This window comes from Megascapheus bottae, chromosome 6 (assembly GCF_031878675.1).
Source record: "Megascapheus bottae isolate mThoBot1 chromosome 6, mThoBot2.hap1, whole genome shotgun sequence".
In the NCBI taxonomy this organism is placed as follows: Eukaryota; Metazoa; Chordata; class Mammalia; order Rodentia; family Geomyidae; genus Megascapheus; species Megascapheus bottae.
In genome coordinates, this window is record NC_143514.1 from 61138736 (window position 1) to 61160569 (window position 21834).

Here is a 21834-nt window from a genome sequence, read left to right on the forward strand (position 1 = left end):
GAGATCTGAGGGTCAAGGTTCAAAGCCAGCCTGGGCACAAAAGGACCTGAGACTCTTATCTCTAACCTCTAGAAAATGGGAAGTGAGGCTTGGCTCAAGGGTAGGGTGATAGCCTTGAGCTGAAGAGCTCAGGGGCAGCGTCCAGGCCAAGTTCAAGCCCCATGACACCCCCCACACACACACACACACCACACATAAGAATAAGGGGGAAATGCAAGTTTAATTTTTTAAAAATAGGTATTTTAAAAATTAGTTTATGAAAATAAAATATTAGCTGAGAGCTGGTGGCTCATGCCTATAATCCTAGCTGCTCAGGTGGCTGAGATCTGGGGATCGCTATTCAAAGTCAGCTCAGGCAGGAAAGTCTTCAATTAACCACCAGAAGACCAGAAGTGGTGCTGTGATTTCAAGGGGTAGAGTGCTAGCCTTGAGCAAAAGAGCCCAGGGACAGCACTCAGACTGAGTTCAAGCTCCACAGTCAAACACACACGAGTGTGCGTGCACACACACACACACACACACACTAAAACTTCTTGGATTTTACTTTGGACTGTTTTATGCTTTATTTTTTATTTACTTTTTTTTGTTTTTCTGCCAGGTTTGGGGCTTGAACTCGAGGCCTCGGCACTGTCCTTGGACATTTTTTGCTCAACATTATTGTTCTGCCATTTGAGTCACAGTGCCACTTCTGGCTTTTTCTGTGTATTTGGTACCAAGTAATTGAACCTAGGGCTTCGTGCATGCATGCTCGCTTAGCACTCTACCATTATGCTACGCTCCTGGCCTATGCTTTATTTTTATTTATTTTTGCCAGTCGTGGGGCTTGACTGCAGGGCCTGAGCACTGTCCATGGACTTTTCTCAAGGCTAGAGGTCTACCACTTGAGCCACAGCACCACTTCCATCTTTTTTCTATGTATGTGGTACCAAGGACTTGAACCGGGCCTTCGTGCATGCTAGGCAAGCACTCTATCACTAGGCCAAACTCTTTGCCCTTATGCTTTATTTTTAAATTTGAGGTTTTAGGGGTTTTTTTTGGTCAGTCTTGGGACTTGAACTCTGGGCCTGAGTGCTGTCTCTGGGCTCTTCAGCTCAAGGGTACTGCCCTACCCATGGAGCCAGAGCGCCACTTCTGGTTTTCCACTGGTTAATTGGAGATAAGAGTCTCACTGACTTTAGTGCATGGGCTGGCTTTGAACCAGGATTCTCAGATCTCAGCTTCTTGAGTAGCTAGAATTACAGTGGCATGAGCCACCGTGCCTGACTCATTGAAGTTTTTTATTTTCATTTATTCATGTCATGCCTTGTAGAAATTTCATTTTCCATCCTTCATCTATGTGCTGGTATTCACCTGATTAAATATTGCTCTAAAATTATGAAGACAATAAGAGGCTCAAAATTGCACCCAAAGCAAGGTTTCTTGAGTAGTCTAAGGTGGCATCAGTGAGCTAGCATTACCAGCTGAGCATCCTCCCCTTTGTAAGGTCAATGATTCAAGGGAATTGAACCATTATGGTTACATCCTGTCTCTAGAAACAGTACCCCCAGTTGCATATTGCAGTCACCTGGTATGTCTGCCAAAATATGCCGCCTGGACCCCAGCTCCATGGACTCTGGGGTGCAGCCTTGATGTTGGAAATTCCTTTTAGAGTCCCTTTAGATTCTCATTAAAATCCAAATTGGGATCCACTATATTAAGTACTATCTTTGCATCAGTTGAGTGAATAAGATTTGGGGATTTGCCTTCCTTTCCCATTGATTTTATTTAGTTATAGTCCTTTTTGTATGCCCTTGTCTTGCCAGGTGTTGTGGCCCATTCTTTTAATCCTAGATATTTAGGTAGACATTGGGATGGGGAGAGGGGGGTGTTGCGGTTTGCCTTGGCCAAAAAAAATTTGAGGGGGGGAACGCAGTTCATACAGCTGAGTGATGGTATTTTTGATCCCATGTATTCAGAAGGCTATGGTGAGATTATGGTTAGAACCACCTGTACTTGGAAATGTGTGCTATTTTAAAAGCATGTCTGTATATGATTTCACCTGTCTGTGTATATAAAACCCTAGTCAGGGCCAGAAGTATAGCTTAGTGGTAGAGTGCTTGCCTAGCATTCACCAAGCCCTGAGTTCAATTCCTTGGTACCACGTACTCAGAAAAAGCTGGAAGTGGTGTGATGGCTCGAGTGGCAGAGCACTAGCCTTGAGCAGAAAGTGTCCAAGGACAGTGCCCAGAAGCCCCAAGACTGGCAAAAACAAAACAAAACCTGGTCAGTCTACTTGATTTATACTTTCTCTGCAAGACTTCATCATTGATGAGAAGTTCTTCCAATTTTGCCTATGAGATGGCAAGGAATACTGAAGATAGCCAAGATGTGAGCAATCGCTTAATTTCCCTGTACCAGGTGGGGGAGAGAAAGATGCCAAGGGGTCCTTGCCTGCCATATACCATGCTTGTCCTATTTTGGTGATCAACCAAGTTTGTCTACGTTGAAGATGAGAACGAAGTAATACCTTTCAAGTCATTGATCAAAAGAACAGATACGCTCATGTCAGGGAATATCTGTGCAGAGAGACTGTGGGATGACCTGTGTCGACTGTCTTAGCCCACCAGCCACCCCTAAATTGGAGCGTTGCTGAGATCCCCTATGAAGGTGCTTATTACCTGCTTTTAGAACAGTACTGTCTACTCTTGCTCATTGTAAGGATGGAAAAAATAGCTTTTAAAAACTCAGAATTGGAGGACCAGATGGGTTGTTGGTAGGAGGATCAAGTTCTGAAAGTAGCCTAGGCAAAAGTGGGAGACATCTGAAAAAACGAAAGCAAAAGGCTAGGAGCTTGGCTCCAGAGGTACAGCACAGCACTCTACCACTTGAGCCACAGCTGTGTAAGGGATCTTTCTGTTTCTATGGTACTGAGGAGTCAAACCCAGGGCTTCATGCATGCTAGGCATGCACTCTACCACTTAGCCACATTTTCTCAGCCCCTAATTAAAAAAATATCCAGAGCCTCTATGCTAACATTTTTGGTTTTTAACTGGGAGAACGCTAGTATCAAGTGTCGGGGGTTGCAAATATGTTCTTCCAATGACTGAAAAAGTAGTTCATTCTGCTTAAACTCAGATGGCTCTGAATGCCCTCAGACTACAAGGTGAGGCTGGAGAGCCGAGCAACCACCAGAGTATGTGATTGGAGGCCATATGGGGTCGGAGGAGGGACTGCAGGGAAGCTTAGGATGATGTGAGCCGAGTGAGGCCTGGTGTCCCCTCTCCACTGGTATGGATAGGCCACTTGGGGCCTTGGCATGCTGTTCTCACAGTACCCCCGCTGTTATTTAGGTTCATGCCATATTGGGTTAATACTATTTGCTTCGAAGAAAGACCTGTATTCTGAAAGAAAAGGAAGCAGGCACCAGGATTATTTCCTCTTCCAAACTTAAGCCTTTGGGTGCAAGGTCTGTTAAGTATTGTGTGATTTTTTTTTTTCTTAAGAGTATTTATTATTTGATGGTACTGAAGATTGAGCCTAGAGCTTTACACCTGCCTACCACTTAAACCACACCTGTAGCCCTTATTTCTCCATTATGTGAATAAATTTTAATGTTTTATACAGTCAATGCAGAATAATTGCTGCTAAGAGAAGTTGAAGCAACCATAGTAAAAATTACACCGCATGTTTGAGACCTTTTGGACACATGCAGAAAAAGATACATTGAAAGACAGTTTAAAAGTGCCCAGAGTTTGGGGGCTGGGAGCATAGCCTAGTGGTAGAGTGCTTGCCTAGCATGCACAAAGCCCTGGGTTCGATTTTCAAATACTCAGAAAAAGCTGGATGTGGTGCTGTGGCTCAAGTGGCAAGACAATAGCCTTGAGCAAAAAGTGTCCAAGGGCAGTGCCCAGGTCCTGAGTTCAAGACCCAGGACTGGCAAAAAAAAAAAAAAAGCCTCATAGAGGTGAGAGTTGGCCAGGCACCAGTGGCTCATGCCTGTAATCCTAGCTACTCTGGAGGCTGACATCTGAGAGTTACGATTCAAAGACAGCCCACACAACAAAAGTCCATGAAAATCATCTCCATTTAACCACCAGAAAACTGGAAGTAGTGCAGGGCTGTGACTCGAGGGGTAGGACAGTAGCCTTGAGTTGAAGAGCTCAGGGACAGTACCCAGGCCCAGAGTTCAAAGTCACACCACCAACAAAAAAGTGACAAAGTTATCCATAATGTATTTACCATTAGACAGTTTCAAATACAGATTTTGGTTAAACAATGTGAAGGCATTAAGTGTAAATGTGGCTCAAATGGTAGAGTGCTAGCTTTCAGCAAAAATTCGAAGTTTGAACCTGGGTTCAAACTCTAGTAATGGTGCATGTACACATCTGCACACATGCACACGCACGTATGCATCAAAGCTAGAGAAGAGTAAAAATGGAGAAAGGAAAAAATTAGAGTGGTAAAGTCCCCGTGATGAGTCCCTGGGTGATTGTAGTCCTTTTAGGTCTCATCATTTATGTATTTATTTAGTGCTAGTACTAGGGCTTGAACTCAGAGCTTTGGACTCAGGCCTGCTGGTCCTCTATGCCTTTTTATTTATTTTATTTTTTGGCCAATTCTGGGGACTAAACTCAGGGCCTGAGCACAGTCCTCGGGCTTTCCTCAAGGCTACTGCTCTCCCACTTGAGCCACAGCACCACTTCTGGCTTTTCTGTGTATGTGGTACCGAGGAATTGAATCCAAGTCTTCGTGTGTGCTAGGCAAGCACTCTGCCACTAGGCCAAACTCCCAGCCCCCCTAGTCCTCTATGCTTGAGCCATGCTTCCAGCCTACCAGCTGTTTTTGCTATTTTGAAGATGAAGTATCTATAGATTCTACTTTGGCTGGCTTTGAGCTGTTATCCTGTCAACCTCCTGAGTAGCTACAGCATGAGCCACTGGCACCTAGCTTTTATTTTGTCTTTGACACAAAGTCTTGCTGATTTTGCCCAGGCTGGTTCAGATTCAAGATCTTCCTGCCTCTGCCTCTGCCTCCTGAGTAGCAGGGATTACAAATGTGTACCACTGTCCCCATCTTAGAGCTCTAATACCTTGACTCATGGTAAATAAGAGAATTAAAATGAGTGTTAAATAGCCTTTGCTTGGCAATAGTTACTTGTGTTGTTTTGAGTGCTCTGAATTAATGTTTTGTGTTTATTCTGATTTTTCTACCCCTCAACCCTATTCCAGGCTGTAGAGGCATTGTCACCTGTAAACCCTGGATACCTTTTGGGTAGGGGAAAGTGCAGGACTCTGATTCATGTTTACTTCTCCTAGTTTGGGGCCACATTCAGTGCCTAGGAAGGCATTCATTCCTGTGTCAATCTAAGTGAAGGTTTGCAACTGAATCGTCTTTAAGTGGTAAACATTGTGATGTGAAGCAGAGTTACCACTTGGGAAACCGTCTCTGTGGCGTGACTGTTGTCACCACCAATGGGGGCTCTGCTGGAGTCCATGCCGGCCTCACTGGGGACACTGACCACACTAAGGGTGCTGGTCTCCAAGGGAACAGGTGGGTGTGAATGCTCAGGTGTGAGGAGAGGTTAGATCTTTGACATGTATTCTCTTTGGGGGTCGGTCTTATATAGTCCCTTCACTTTGAATGTGTTGTATAATATGCCTAAGTATTAGTCCATTAATATATGTAGATCATTTATAAATAAATACTAGGTTGAACCACCAGATGTTGTATTCCAATTGCTTTAGTTTACTAAAGTGGCAGTTGTTATGGTTTAACAACCTGTGTGCTGGAGTATTTTCCCTGGACAGTATACTTGTGTCTCCCCAGATCCACACTTCCACCCAATAATTTATTTCTGTATCCTTGGAGGGGCGGGGAGTTTAAAATATATGAATACATGTGCCTTTGTCTCTTTGGGCTTCTATAACAAAAAGCACAAAATAGATGGCTTATGTTAACCCATTTCTAGCAGTTGTGGAAAATGGGGTCGAGGTGAGGCCCAGCAGGTGGTTCACAGAGGGCCTCTGCCGAGTCCTCAGATGGTGGAGGGGAGCAAGCTCCTGTGGCCCCTCTCATGAAGGCCTTTGTGATCTGGTCATTTCCCACACCCAGATGATCTGGTCCTGGGGTTAGAGTTGGAAGAGGAATTGGGGAAGGAGGTGAGCACCAGACTACACAACCTGGAAAGAGCATTGACTCACATTTTATCCAAAAGCATGTTTTCCTTTTACAGGAACTTTGTATACATGTGTGAGCAGTGTGCATTTGCTCTGTTCATCTACAGATGTGGCTTAGTGAACATTCCAACTACAGCTACCTCCTTTTTATTGACTCCTTAATATCTTTTTTTAAAATTTTTTTTTAATTTTTTATTGTAATTAGTGAAAGGGTTACATGATATTTGCCAGATAGAAGGTGCATTAATTTACATACATTGATACCCTTTCACATGTCTTGGTACCCATTACCGTCCCCCCCACCCCCCCTCCTTAATACCTTTTTGTATGTGTATCATAAAAAATTTGCAAAGTGCTTTTTTTTTTTTTGCCAGTCCTGGGCTTGAGCTCAGGGCCTGAGCACTGTCCTTGGACTTTCTCAAGGCTAGAGCTCTACCTCTTGAGCCTCAGCACCATTTCTGGTTTTTTTTGTCTATGTATATGGTACTGAGGAATCGAACCCGGGTCTTCGTGCATGCTAGGCAAGCACTGTACCACTAGGCCAAACTCCCAGCCCCGCAAAGTGCTTTTTATAAGAGCAGGGGGGTACTGTCACACTTTGACTCAGTACTGTATTATTTCCTGTCTTCTGCCATTTCAGTCCTGTGGTGAACAGCCCTACACTTCCTTCAGATGTGTGCACATGGGTTGCATTCATAGCAGTGGGATCTCTGTCGAAGATGTGAGTCTTGGAAAACCTCAAGTTCCGAGTATTGATAGGCTCATTTCCCTCACCCCTCCTTACCATAACAAAGTCAAAAGAATGGTATATCATTGTGATTTTACACTAAGTATGAATATTTTTCTCTTTTCCTTTCATTATTATTCTAGTTCCTGTGTTGGTCTCTGGTGCTGGAAATGGAGCCTAAGGGCTTGTTCATGCTAGGCCAGTGGTCTGCCTACCACTGAATTTCATGCAGTGTTAGAATGTAGATGTCATGATGGATCTCTAAAGCGCATTTTTTTTTTTTTTTGGTTGGTTGAACTCTGGGGCTGGGCTCTGTCCCTGAGCATTTTAGCTTAAAGTCAGTGCTCTGCCACTTTGAGTCACAGCGCCACTTCCAGTTTTCTAGTGGTTAATTGGAGAGAAGAGTCTCACGGACTTTTGTGCCTGGGCTGAATTTGAACTGCAATCCTCAGATTTCAGCCTCCTGAGTAACTGTGATTACAGATATGAGCCACCAGTACCTGGCTTTGCCAAGATATTTTTTTTAACTCTGCATTTGCCTTAGCACTTTGTTGACTTGTTACTACTCCTCTTGATCCTCCTTCAGGCCACCCACGTTAAGTGGTAGCAGCCTCTAAGGACGTTCTTGTCCACCAGCAGTACTACCAGGAGCTACCAGTAGATGGCAGGTGGGCCACCAGGCGCCTTCAGCAAGGCCTTGGAGAGCAGCCAGAATCTGCCACTGGACTGTTCCCAGCCTCAGGTCCAGTGTAGTGTGGGCTGGGGCCCTTGAGCCTTTCCTCCCACTATGTCTTACTGACAGTTCTTAAATTGGGAAGCAGTTTTTAAGAGTACTACCAGTGGCCTTGAGAGAAGTGTGAGGAGGCCACACCCAAGGTGACAGCCTGGGCCGCCTCCACCTCCAGGAACTAGCTGGAAGTCTTTACATGCCATGGCCTGGGATGGCTTGGGTTTCCTTAATTACTGGGCCCTACTTCCTGCCTCTTTCAGCCAAATCTCCCACACCCTTCCCATGAACTGGAACAAGCTAGAATGCAAATCTGCCTCACCCACTCTGCTAAGGGCTAGGGAAAAAGGATGAGGCAGGGTTGGAGGAAACCTGGGGCTCAGACTGATGACACTACTGTCTTCCCCCTCAACTCTTGTCAGAGGGCTGATCCAGCACCGTGGCAGGCAGGGCTTTGCTCTTTTTAAGCTTTTTATCCCGGAGAGGGGAGTGCAGAGGACTTGGCTGCTGGTGGGAAGGGCTAGAAGTGGAGAGGTGGGCCTGATACTTCCCAGCCTAAAGGGTATAGCCGGTCTTGAGGATCAGCACTGGGAAGGCCTCTCCCCACTCCCCGAGCCCCAGCTTTCCTGCTCTTAGATTTGGTGCCTAGATCTTGAGGGATTTGGAGACTTGGAGTTTTCCCTAGCTGGACAAGTGGGCAGGGTATCTACAACAGGTATTTATTCCATTCCATTGTGAGCTGAATTGGCCCACAAGGGAGCCAGGCTGCTGTCCTGGCTACCGGGTAACCTGTGCCCTGCTGGTGTTAACATTGTCTGGCGGAACTTAAGAGGAAAGCTGAAGGTCTGTTCCTGTGGTGAGATGGGGGTGGTGGACGTGGGGAAAAGTGGCTGTCCTCAGTGCTCCCCAGGCTTATTTCTCAACAGTGCAGGAATTTGCATACTCTGGTTTCCCCATCCGTTTCTTGGCTCCTAGAACCAGGAAAATGGAGGCGGAAAGAGCAAGTGGGGCAGCTACTCGGAATTTGATCCCTTCCAGCACACCCGCCTCCGTGGCTTGAGCTTTGGTCTCAGGAATCACATTCCTTCCTTGCCAGTCTCTCGCTTGCTGTGCATACATGGAGCTGTTGTAGGTAGACAGCTGAGACCCTGGCAAGGGAGTGGGCTGCCCAGCTCCACACAGCTAGGGAATGGGCTTCTACTCCCTCCTGCTGCTACCGTGAACTGAAGTATCCTCTTGTCACATCCAGACAGGCAGTGAACACTGTCCCTTGCACAAGTGGGGAGACTTGAGTGGGCAGTGGTAGAGGGGATGGAAGGGAAAACTTAAGAGTTAAAACCCAAATCAAGGGAAAGAAACAGCCTTGGCATTGGGACCTAAAGTTTCTGAGTGCCTCTGCCAGAGGCTAGATTGGGAAAGAGACCTGGAAGGGAGGTTCTGATCCTTGGCAGGCCTGCTTAGCCAGACCAGGCCTGTCCAGAAAGCATAGAATGCCAATGTGGGCCATTAAAGGTATTGAACGCCATGACCTGACCCCAGGCCTAGCCCTGGCTGGCACTTGCCTCACGGATTCCCCATTCCTTATGGCTGCCTACTGAATGAGAACTGTCGGACACAGCCTCCTTACATTACCCATAGTTCCCGGTACAAATGCCATTGCTTATCTGCTGTAGGAACACCTAACCCCTTCATACCTGCAGAAGCAGGAACAGAAAATGACTAGAGTTCAGCTCTTGCCTAACAGCAAATGTGTCTTTCCAAATGTTACTAAATAAAGAAGACCCTCCATTGTCAAACACATTTGTAACCTGTTCAATAGCAGAATGGGTCACAAGCTTAGTATTGAGACCTATCTTGAAAATCAAGAGTCTTGGGGTGCTAGTGGCTTATGTCTATAATCCTAGCCACTCAAGAGGCTGAGATCTAAGGATTGAGGTTTGAAGCCAGCCCAGACAGAAAATCGGTGAGACTCTTATCTCCAATAAACTACTCAGAAAAAGCCAGAAGTGGTGCTGTGGCTCAAGTAGTAGCCTTGAGCACAAAGAAGGCTTAGGGACAGCATCTAGGTCCTGAGTTAAAGCCCTAGGACAGGCCAAAAAAAAAGTAAAAGAAAAGCAAGTGTAGAGAGCTCCCTGTTTCTCCTTCCAAGGACTCCTGGGCCTTATAGCCTGTTGCTCCACTAGGTGTGCAGAGATGGGCCTTGGCAGGTGGGGCTGTAGGTTCGACTCCCAAACAGACCGGTGGGTGGTCACTCCAGATGCTGTGCTGGGGACTCCTGTGTGAATGCCATCAACTCAGAGGGTGTTGAAGTATGGGGCTGGGGTACTCCCAGTTCCTTATTCCCTCAGGTTTTGGGGCCAGGGGACTCATGCTCATGTGCTGCCCTAGCCTGTCCTTCCTGGCACCTTGGACAAGTCAGTCAACATTGCCAAGTGGCTGATAATGAACTGGACAGTCTGGTATTTTTACTTCCTGTCCCATAAAAACAAAGAGAGGCCCATAAATAGCCTTTTAATCCAGAAGTACTAATTGATTGGGAAAACTAACATATAAAACAAAGCAATGACATTGCTTAGTGCAGATAAAACCTGATGAGGAGGCTAGAGGCAATAGTCACCAGACACCTTGAAGCACACTTGATGGGAGGTTTTGAGCTCTTGCTTGCCAGAGCTGTTTCCCTGGCCCTGAGCCCTGCCTTACACCTGTGTTTGAGCATGCTTATGGTAAAGAGTGAACTTCGCTTTGCTGCATGCAAGGGAGACAGTGGGTGATCCTTGTACAAACTGTACAGCTGATACAGTTACAAAAAAAAAACTGCACCAACAAGTGCAAATCATCTGAGATTCAAAATTGTGATTATTCATCCATTTTCCCCAGATGATAGTATTTGGGAGATCATCTGATAGCTCTGCTTTTTACTTCAGCTATTTAATATAGGAATCATTATTATTATTATTATTATTATTATTATTATTACTACTTGGCTGTAACTGGGGTGGGGTGGAAGGATGTTGGAATGCCCAGCCTCTCTTTCAGGCACAGATAAACAGCTAGCCCACAGAACTCACATCCAAGGCCTCTTAATGAGCAGTTCCTGTGTGGTAGGCAGGTCACACACCCAGTGTGTATCACCTTGTGGAACCCTCATGACAACCCTGTAAGGAAACTGCTTCATTTCACAGATGAGACCCACTGTGGGACAGCCACTTGCTCCTGGTGATAAAACCAGTGGTACAGCCTGCTCTTGAGTTGGTTCTAGGACCCCCACACCTATTGGAGGGCCCCCTGGCATCACCTCCCCAAGCTGCTGCCACCCAGCCCGCCCTTCCCTGCTCTGTGATGCAAGCTGAAGGACACAGTATCTGGGAGGGGCTGGAGGGCACCCTAGGGCTCCTTCACAAGCCATTTTATCTGCCAGGTCATTTCTCATCCTCACCTCTGGTCAGCACAGCGTAGAGCAACAGCTCTATCCTGTCCCCCCAGTGCTACCCTTTGCATTTCAACTTTGTCTCCTCCCTGCCCCCTCCCCCCCTCAGCCTGATCCCCTGCTGTGTGTCCATTGCTCCAGGCTTGCACTAAGGCCAGCCCTAAGCCTTAAGAAAGACGCCCCAGCCACACAGGGACACAGCACTCCTGGGCCGGGCAAGCTGGGAATAGCCTGCCTTCCCTCACTCAAGGCCACCCCCACTGGCCATGTACAACAAAGATGACTTTTTTAAATGGCCGATGTCCTTTATTGATGCCTTATAAGAGGTAAGGACTTTTCACTTAAAATATTTTAAACTTATGTCTGTACACAGCATACATGTCATCCCCCATTTTTGGAGAATGGCGAGGTGGGGGAGGAGGGAGAGAGAGAGAGAGAGAGAGAGAGAGAGAGAAAGAGAGAGAGAGAGAGAGAAGGAACTGGACAGAGGGCCCTGGATCCTGGCGGGAGCGATGGGAGGGGAGAGTGGAGGGGCAGAGGTGGGTTATTAAGGAGCATCTTGCTTACTAACATGAAGCCTCACGGCCTGCAAGAACAGGGCTGAGGCTGCATAGGCTTTGAGGAGGGTTTCTGGAGGGAAGGCACACAGTGCCCAACTAGCCGACCACACCGGCATCTCAGCGGTGAGGGGGGGCAGGAGAGGAGCTGAGCATAGGACCCCTGCTGAGGCCTCTGCTCCCCCAAGGCCTTCTTCCTCACCCACTGAGAAAAGAGGGTTTGGGCCTCAGCCGTGGACCGAGGGCCTAAATGACAGAGATACAATGTGTATCAACAGGGTGATCGCTTCTGACCAACGCAGCTAGAGGAGCCATAGAGGCCAGAAACAATCCTACAGTATCTTTGGTTTGGGGTTCCTTTCCCTCCCCTAATTTTTCCTCTGCCGGGGACTAGAAGAGCCCCTGGGGGCTACGGGCCACATGCTGGCTTACTCGTTGAGGTGCTGGGACTTATAGGAGAGGATCTCGGCGGCCAGCTGCTGGGGGTCCAGGAGCTGTGGGAAGCGGGCCATCACAGCCTCCACCAGGTGTGGGGGGAAGACGCCACACAGCTTGGTGTACACACCAGCTCGCTCTTTGGCAAGGCTGTCTGCCCTGCCCCAGGGGATGGCGCCAGTTCCTGGGCCAGGCACCTGGGACTTCTGAAGGCCTGGGGTGGATGGGGGCAGTGGGTATGGCTCAGACCAGTACTCTCGAGGTGCAAAGGCAGGTGGGGGAGGTGCATAGTCAGCAGGGACACTAAAGTGACCAAAAGCAGAGAAGGCAGGTGTGGTTGGGTGCTCAGATCCATAGGGGCGGTAGCCAGAGTAAGGGCCTGGAGGGGGCCCCGGCTCTCCAGCACCACCTCCTCGCAGGCCCCACAGTTCTGACATCTGACTCTCCAAGGAGCCAATGCCAGAATCCAGGCAGTCCTGGGAGGTGTATGGGAGTGAGTCCAGGGTTTGGGGGGGCCAATCTATGGGCCCGAAGCTGCTGCTGCTGCTGCTGCTGCTGCTGCCGCTGCCACTAAGCGGGACGTTCCTGCCTGCTGGGGCAAAGCCTGGTGTCAGGCTGTCCTGGTGGGACCCTGGGGATGCCTGGACCCCCAGCTTCTTCCCATCCAGGCTGTTGTGCTCACTGTCTGGGGGCACAGATGTGGACTTCAGGGTAGATGAAGGCCGCTGGCTACTTTTGTCCTTGCCAGGGGTCCGGGGGGGTGAGAGGAGGGCATTGGCACGGAGCTCGTCAGCCACAGAGCGCTGGGGACGGCTTGGCCGCTCGGGGTGGAAGAATCGGCACTTGATCCCGTAGGTGCACTTCCTCCCTGCCAGAGGAGGGGAGACAAGGTGAGCTGGGGCAGAGGCAGGCTCGGATGAGCAGAGGGGCAGGGGTAAGGAAGGCGTAAAGGCAGAGCTGGTCTTACCATAGGGACAGGGCTGCTTCTTGTGCTCAGAAGGCAGTGGCTTCTTACGCAGGAAATTGTCTAGGCTGGGCCCATGCCTGCCCAGGGGGTCATCGGGGGGCATGAACCTACAGAGGGGGAGAAAGCTCTCTCAACAGGAGTGAGGCACCTGAGGGCCCTCCGTGTGTGGAGGGCCAGGCTGGATGGGCAGCCTCACTGAGAAGACTGGGAGTAGCCATGGGTGCCCGTGTCCCAGTCTCCAAGCTCTGCTAAGCCTGTGGGGTTAGCCAAAAGAAAGGGGGATCCCTCTCTAGAGGGTCACAGCCCAGGGACACCGCTAGGGCAACTCCAAGGCTGGGAGCTGGCCAGGTGGTCAAGAGACTGCATTCTAGTTGTGCCATCCTAGTCTGTGCCACCCCCAAATCAAGATCATCATCCTGCTAGGTCCCAGCCTGCACTCTGCCCATCCACTTTCCTCCCAGAGATGCATGCCTGCTGCCCAGAGCTCGGGGACCCCAGGGTTCTGGAAGCATACTTGTCACTGACGAAGGAGTACATGAGCAGCCGCTCCTCTATGAAGCGCTTCCACTCCTGCCGCTCGCTCTGGAGGTCGCGGTAGGTGTCATTGGAGACGACGACGCCATCAGACTCGAAGGCCAGCTTCACGATGAAGCGGTCGTCGTAGCACACCACCCGCTTGCCGCCCACTCGCCGGGACGGGGTGAACACCAGGATCTTCTTCTTCTCCAGCTCCCGAAGGATGTGCTGGTCTGAGGGGTGACGTGGCAGAGGTCAGGGCCCCGCAGGGACCCAGAGCCACGCCCACAGGGCTGTCCAATCTCCTAGTGGCCAGGGCCTGTGAGCAGCTCAATGTACAGCAGAAACCCAGCTGTGCCAAGTTCACTGCCAGAGTCTGCTGCCTGCCTGAAGGCCAAGAACTGTGCCAGGGCTGTCCTACAGGCCTGTCTACTTCCCCTGCTCTGGTTGGCAGGGGTTGTTGGAGGCAGAGGTGGTCTTGGCTTTGGCTATTCAACAGCCTATCCTGTAGGTGTTCATGGAGAAGCTCAGTCCCTTACATAGGCAAAACAAGGCTACTTACTAGTTCCTGTTTGGAAGGGACAGCTCTTCCTGGAAGCCCACAGTCCCATTACCCTGCCCTCTACAACTCCAGACTCTGAGAGGAACAAGTTTCTCTCTGAAGTTGGTGTGGGGGGTGGGGTGTCTTGCAAGGACAAAGAAGCAGCACATATGTACTAAACACTCACCCTACACCCAACACACACCTAAGTAGTCCTAGACTGATGCGTGCAGCCTTGGGAAGAGGGCTGTCACCCAGCCTTCACCTCACTCCTGACCCTCTGGGCAAGAGGCCCACAGAGAGGGCCATTCGAAGTCCTTATCTGGTGCAGAGAGTCACATTCCAAACTTGGCTGCCCTGCTTCAGTGCCCACAGCTGCAAGTATTAAATTCCTCTGCCACTGGTAAGATTGAGGGGGTGACATAGGATTGGAGGCAGAGGCTGCACGCAATTTGATTTCTTTTTTGCCAGTCCTGGGGCTTGAACTCAGGCCCTGAGCACTGTCCTTGGGTTTTCTCAAGGCTAGTGCTCTACCACTTGAGCCACAGCATCACTTCTAGCTTTTTCTATGTATGTGGAATCGAACCCTGGGCTTCCTGCATGATAGACAAACACTCTTACCACTGGACCAAACTCCCAGCTTAAAGTGATTCTATTTCTTGCCCTATTTTTTTTTCCTATTTTTAATTCAGTGTTTCAAAGTTTTGCTCAGCTTGCTTGCTCTACTGCTTGTCATGCCTCCAGCCCTGCTTTTTGCTAGTTAACTGGAGGTGGAGTCTCACAGGCTCTTCTGCCCAGGCTGACATGAACAGCAGTCCTCTGATCTCAGCCTCTTGGGTAGCTAAAGATTACAGACATGAGCCGCCAGCACTTGGCTGACAAAGGTGATTTTGGAGGAGAGTTAAAACTGGGACAAGAATTGCTGCTCCTGGCTTAGATCTCCTGGGGAAAAGGGGGGCCCGGGGAAGTGCACGTACCTGTAATGGGCACATCGGGCCGAGGCTGCTCCTTCCTCCAGGAGGGCACAAACACTGTGATGTCGGTGTGGCCCCGCTCTAGAAACCAGTTCACAGCCAGCAGGATGCCCCGGCAGGAGAAGATCTCCTTGTTCCCGTGGCTGGGAGGGAGGAGAAGGACAGGTCAGCTCCCAAGGGCAGCCAGCCAGCATGCTGTCACCATGGTCTGAGAAGGAACACGAGGCAGCTCTTGCTCCAGCCTCTGGCCTGTGGCCAGTGGGGCCTGAGGCCTGGTTCCCATCCTGCCAGCATGGCCAGCCCCAGCCCAGGGACTTTCCCTGAGATTCCATCTCCTCAAAGCAAGGATCCACCCAGGAATCTGGCAGCAGTGGTTCTCCATGCTTGAGTGTTGGACCACTTACAACACACCTGGGGGTGAGGAAAAGGTACCGGGTTCCAGCCCCGCCCCACGCTGCTGGGACCACAGGGACACATGTGCACACGCCCACTGAGTCACCCCCCTCCAACACCACGGCTCCACACAAACGCCGTGACACAGCACTGTGCTGCGGTGGGGGCAGGGGAAGCACCAGCCAGACTCGCCAGAGAGAAACCAGATCTTTCTGGATTAGAGTTCAGTCTGTGTACCATGCCACAGGCTAGGACCCCAAAGGGGCCTCGGTTTACCTTCCACACTTGGGACAGGAAGTGACAGTGCGTCTTTAGACTCGCAGTGTGAAAGTGAAAGGCAAAGCTTTTCCTCCCAAGAGGCCAATTCCCTGCCTCCTTTGCTCCCTCGGGGACTGAGACAAAAACATGGCTAGACAGTGCTGGAGTCCACTGGTGGCCAGGAGAGCTAGGGCAAGGGTATCCTGCCAGCCCTGGTCTGTGGACCAGACCTCACCAATTATGGCTGGGCGACTGGGAAGACAGTCTTGAACGGGTTGCCCTGACTCTGTTTTTCCATCAGAAAAATAGGCCCAGTGGACCGTAAGTAGTTTCCTTACACAGGCCATGCCAGTGGACAACTTCCATGTTGACATGATGCCAAGGCCAGCCCAGCAAAGTGGATTTCCTGGCAGGGGAGGGATGGTCTGGGGCTGGTGGGGGGGTTCCCTGCCCACAGCTTTGCCTATCATTGGCCCCTTAATGAGCAACTCAGACTCCTGTGTTTGGTAAATAAGACAGAATAAATGTTACGCAAAAGAGGCAAGTCCATGGCAGACCACATCCTGTGGGTGGCTGGTGGGGGCGGGGGGCACAGCTGGATCCCCAAGAGAAGGTAGAGTGGGAAGTGGAGCAGGGAAGGGCATGGAGGCTGTCCAGGGGTAGAGTGGGGCTCCAGGGTCTAGTGTAAATTGCAGGGAGACACAGTCCAGCCCCAAGACAACCATCGCCCCTGCCTGGCGCCATCCTAGCACTCCCTTGAATGTACGTTTAACTTTTATCAAAAGCTGCCAACCTGGTGGTCTAAGTTTCAACACTGAATCAGCAGCAAGCCCATGAGTACTGTCATGGGCTTTTCCATCCTTTTTTTCAGATGAGGAAACTGGCCCGGAGAGGGTCCTTAGTCACTAAAGTCACACAGCAATACTGGAGCAGAGATGCAGAACCAGAGCCATAGTTCATAACCACTCTGCTGATGCTCACACACGTATGAGCAGGGCTGACGCCAACACGAGGCCAGAAGCATCATTTCCTCCTCCCTGACTGGTCCAAGAACAGATGGTGCCACTGGATTACCTTTCTGCCTCAAACAGAAGACACGGAGAAAGTGTGGAGAAAGGGTTTTACCCAAGTTAGACAAAACTTTCTATGTAGCCCAGGCTGACTTTGAACTCTCAAAGCTCCTGCCTCCTAAGTGCTAAGAATATAGGTGTATGTTCCCACAAAAACTTCTTTGAGAGAAAAGGGAAGAGCAGGCTGGGAACAAGAGAAATGATGTGTCTTTGCCATATCCAGTGCTCCCCCATCATGGGGTCCCTTTCTGTGGGCCCTCGGCTGTCTTCCCCAGGTGGTAGTTTTACGCGGGTCACACACACCACCTTCCTCTACATGGGCCTGCTTCTCCTAGGCCAGAACTGCCACGCCTGGAATGAGGCATGCCAGGGTGTCCAGGGTGTGTGCTGTCTCTGGACACTGGGAATGAGTCTGTTCTCAGGAGCCCTGGCACCTGAAATGTTCCTTTAGCAAGTAGGCAGGAGCCCTACTCTTGGCAGAACTACAACACCCAGGCCTGGGTACCTTAGACAGCAACTCAGGAACCTGGCTGGCCCAGGAAAAACTAGATAGGTTTCTATCCACAGAGTCCAGCTTGCCTGAAGGTCAGGAGCCCAGCAGCCCAGCCCAGCCCAGCCCAGCCCATTCAACCAGATTGGAGAAATGTATTTATGTGTGAGACTCCAGTTTTGTGGCTCCCGCCCCAGGACAGAAGGGCAGGGCTGGGCCAGGTTCCTCAGGTGAGAAGATATGCCTGGGCTGGGCTGGGCTAGTGGAGAAAAATTCCCTTAGAAGGAAATGGAGGTGAATTTCCCCACAATTTGCATATGGTAGGGGCTAGCCCGCCTGCACTGGAGGGGGGGGGGCAAGTAAGGCAGGAACCTAGCGGCAGCTGAGACAGGAAGTACGAGGTTGGAATTCCCCTCTTGCCTCTACCCCAGCCTAGAAACCCCCAGCAGTCAGACGGGCAGGCAAAGGCACCCTCAGGTCGTCCACAGTTCCTCCGGCCCCTCCACCACTGGGCCCTCCTTCCCTGCCCTCAGACCCCTTCTCCTTCTGCTGAGACATAAATACTTGCAGCACAACCTCCCCTCTCCCCCCACCGAGGCACACTGGCTCATACCTAGAAGTCACAGACCCTCCTAGCCCAGATCAGGCTCGAGTCTGAGAGGGGACCCTGAACTCTCAAAGCACAGGGTGTGACCTGCTGCGCTCCAGCACAGAGACTAATGCTTCTCAGCTTCCTGCCCAGGGTCGGTTCATATTCAGAGACCAGAAGACATGTTAGGGGGGTGGGAGAGCGCTCACATGCATGCCTGCTGAGCTGGGTCATGGCCAGCTGAACAGCTCACTTGCTGGGAGTAGGCGTGGCCAAGTGCCAGAGAGAAGAGGCTGCTATCATGCCAGCCTCCAGAGGCTCACCTGATCCCTCAGGCTAGCAGGGAAAGAAACCCTCCCCACCCCTCCTGTGTCTGGGGTCTCCCCAAGTCTATGTCAAACAGGAACTTTTCCTTCTGGGTGAGCCACCCAGACTTGACTCACCAGCCACACAAGTGCAGGCAACTGGGAGAAAGGAGGGCCAGAGGGTGGGGCCTAAATTGAAGGGAGAAGTCAGGGTTCTTTAAGGTCAATGACAGCTTCTCCTCACCTTCTGCCTCTACCTCATTCTAGTCCCTCTGAGATGTGCATGGGGACAAGTAAAGGGCTGGGAGCACCTAGAGGCCAATCTAGTCCAGATAGTCCATCTGGATCACTGTGCATTCACCTGCAGCCAGAGCATCAGCTACCTGCCCACAACCTACCTGGGCCTGCTTCCTCTGGAAGCCTAAGAATACCTAGCTCTTGAATAACAACAACTACTGTTTACCAGACACTCAGGACCCTCCAGGTTCTGTGCAGTCACTGCCCATGAGGACCACTTGAGGGTTAGCTCGGTTCTTCAGATGAGGAAATGAGGCTCATTTATGTGATTGGCTCCTACAGAGAGCTGGGGCGCCTACAGAGAGCTGGGGCGCCTACAGAGAGCTGGGGCGCCTACAGGCTACAGGCGCCTGGCACCATCTGGCATCCTGTCACAAGTGAGGAATGGAGGTTTGAGAGAGTGGCTCCATCAGAGACCACACAGCAAAAAAGCGAGTTCTGGGGACAGACCTATCTTGAGATTTGAATCCTTGCTTTACTACTCAGCAGTACTGTGGCCCTGGACAAGGCTTTGAGAACCCCGGTTTTTCAATCCTAGGCCATTGCCAAAGAACATGAAGTCCTTTGGTTTCAAGAAGCCAGCTGGCATGCAGTAGGGCCACACGGAGGACTTCCCCTTCCCCTCACCAGCAGTCCATGGGGGGAGGTCAGCCTCCTTCCTGTATGCCCCTCTACCACAGGGGACAGAGCATACCACAGCCATTCCATGCTACACATCCTCTCCTGAGGTGGCACATACCTCATGGCGACATTGCTTCCATCGATGACCACAGGCCTCAGGTGGCTACCTTCTTTGTCCTCTTCTGGGAGTACGGGCTCCAGGGTGGGAACTTTAGGGGTGCCCCCACCCCGGGGCACCAGAGGGGGCTGAGGGCAGGGGTCTGGCGGGGCTTGATGCTCCCGCTCTGGGGCTGAGCCATGTTTCACTAGCTCCCCAAGCACGGTGTTAGTGTCTGCTTGGGCCCCCAGTTTCTGTAGGACTCCATGGATCTCAGAGGATGAATAGCCCAGTTTCCGGAAGAAGTCCACCTTCATTTGCAGTTCTGAAGCCAAGGCCTCTTCAGTGGCAGGTTCCTGGGCCGGCTGTGGGGTTCCCTGACAGCTGTGGCTGTCCTCAGGACCCCACAAACTCATGATGGGGTTGGCTTCCTGGATGGGCTGGTCTGTGTCACGGGGGCCATTCATATCTCGGATTGCAGAAGGGCATCTGTCATGGCTCCTGTGGGACAACCACAGAGTTGAGGAACCAGGAACGTCACTTTCATTCTCTCCTGCCTGCCCCACCACACTGACTACTCAAAGCCATCCACATGTGTCAGCTCAAGCTATCTCCTCAGTTGAGGACCATCACCCCTCTCAGGATATAAAGGGGAAACGGAGGCACTTGCTCAAGGTCGTTCTGCAGTTCACTGGTGACATAAGAGTTTGAACTTGGTCTAATTTCACATCCCCCACCCAAAGCCACCCCCACGTCAGCCCAGGGGACCCAGAAGGCCGGGGCGGAGCTCTCAGATGGAAACTTGGGGTTGTTTAGTGCCCTGGAGGGGGGAGGAGGAACGGCTGGGGACGGCAGGCGGGGAGTTCCCGGTGGAAGCCATCCCCTCCGTCCACCCGTCCCACGCGCACAGCCCTGGCCTAGGAGGGATCGGGCCCGTAGCCGGATTCCCGGACGGGACCGGACGGGACGGGGGGGTGGGGGTGGGGAAGGGAAGGACAAGTTTCCGGGGTGACCAATCGGGGAGAAAAGTTACTGGGAGACTCTGGTTGGCTGCCGGGCGCCGCCTGAGGACTGGCGAGGCGAGGGGGGGCCGGACGGGCGAGGCTGCGATCCCCGAGCCCGTGTTCCTCCGCTGGGCTCCGACCCCGCCGGAGGCCCCCACCCCCCACCAGCCCCTTCCGCCCGGATCCCGCCGGCCGCGCGCGTTCCCCGCCGCCCACTCACCCTGCCAAGCGCCAGCCACGGCTGGCGGCGTCTCCATGGGGCCGCGTCCCGGGGGTCAGCAGGCGGTGCTTTTGTACGAGTGGGAGGCGAGCAGGTGCTTTAAGGACCTCGACGCGGAAGCCGGCTGCGGCCACCGCCCCTTCCTGCTCCGCCCCTGGGACGCCACGCCCCCAACACACCCACTCGAGGCCACGCCCCCTCGAGGCCACGCCCCCGGCCCGCCTCGCCCGCCGCCTGCGTGCAGTGGGCCGAGAGTCAGAGCAGGGCTTTGAGTCTGCAGCCCCGGGGCCCGGGTCTCCGCGGCCACGCTGCGCACGGCTGCGGGGCGCGCACGGCCCGTCGCATGCCAGGCAAGCACGCGGCAGCACCAGCTGTGCGCACCTAGTCGGTACCGACCGACCCACTGAGGCTTGGCGGCGTGCGGGGAGGCCGGTGCAGCCCCACCCAGAGACTGGACTGGTACACTGGCCTGCCGGAGGTGTAGGGGCAGAGAAGGGGGTCCGGAGAGCGGGTCCACCCAGCCGGTGCACCCTTCAGACGGAGCCCCCGCCCCCGTCCCACACTGAGGACCAGTCCGCAGAGGTGGGCGCACGCGCAGGGGCCCCGTCCAGATTTTCCGAAATAAGTCCCTCCCCAGGATGGAAAGATCGCTGCCACCTGAAGTTGCGGGGGTCAGTGTTGGTGGGGGACCTCGGCTTTTCTCCTCGAGCCAGCACTCGAGCCACAGCTTCACTTCTGACTTGTCTTTCTTGGACCGGGATTACTTTTAGTTCTTTTTTTGCTTATTAGGAAGGTGATGAACAGAGAGGTCACAGTTCTGTAAGTCCGGTACCAGTACATTTCTTTTTGGACAGTGTTATTTGTACCTTCCCGTGCACCCTCTCCCAGATTTTTCCCCTCCTGCAAGCTTTATAATTCATTTTCAACATAGTGAATACCTCGGCTACATTTGTTCACTTTTTGTCCCTCCATGCCTATGCCCTCTTTACCATTTACAGGAATAAACAAGAAAGAAAACAACAACAGAAAAAAGCAACAAAGAAAAAAAACCTCTTTTTTCCCTTTCCTGAAGTTCATTTCAATAAATACTATTTTGTATGATCAGAGGTACATAGCCATTGAGCCCCTGTTTTCCTCTCCTTAGAGTATCCTTTGGCCTCACTGTGTGTGAATACCTAGAGTACTGTATCATTTATCATGTCCCCGTGTATTTTAGCTCTAGCTTCTGCATAGGAGAGAAAATATGTGCCATTTGTCTCTCTTAGCTTGGCTTACCACTTAACTTGATTTGTTTTAGGGCCATCCATTCACTTCTGGCTTTTTGCTGGTGAATTGGAGATAAGAGTCTCCAGAACTTCCCTGCCCAGGCTTGGTGAGTAACTAGGATTACAGGTGTGAGACCATAGTGCCCAGCTGGGACCTCAGCACTTCACGGGATTTACCCAGAGGCTAAGATGAAGGAGG

At 51.5% G+C, this 21834-nt stretch overlaps 1 protein-coding gene across 1 annotated transcript; it reads right to left on the bottom strand.

Moving 5' to 3' along the window:
* Positions 1-11175: 11175 nt before the first annotated feature.
* Zc3h12a (zinc finger CCCH-type containing 12A) lies at positions 11176-20469 on the bottom strand. The gene is made up of 6 exons (XM_090335205.1): positions 20371-20469; positions 19168-19647; positions 15030-15169; positions 13510-13744; positions 12996-13102; positions 11176-12896 (listed from the first exon to the last, which is right to left on the bottom strand). The coding sequence occupies exons 2-6, from the start codon at positions 19611-19613 to the stop codon at positions 12022-12024; spliced, it is 1803 nt and encodes a 600-aa protein (XP_090191331.1). The 5' UTR covers positions 19614-19647; positions 20371-20469; the 3' UTR covers positions 11176-12021.
* Between the last annotated feature and the right edge of the window lie 1365 nt (positions 20470-21834).

Coding starts and splice junctions, on each gene's coding strand:
- Zc3h12a (XM_090335205.1), bottom strand. CDS start 19,613: ATGAATGGCCCCCGTGACACAGACCAGCCCATCCAGGAAGCCAACCCC. Junction 13,745..15,029: donor GCCCGATGTGCCCATTACAG/GTACGTGCACTT, acceptor GTCACCCCTCAG/ACCAGCACATCCTTCGGGAG. Junction 13,103..13,509: donor TACTCCTTCGTCAGTGACAA/GTATGCTTCCAG, acceptor CCCCCTCTGTAG/GTTCATGCCCCCCGATGACC.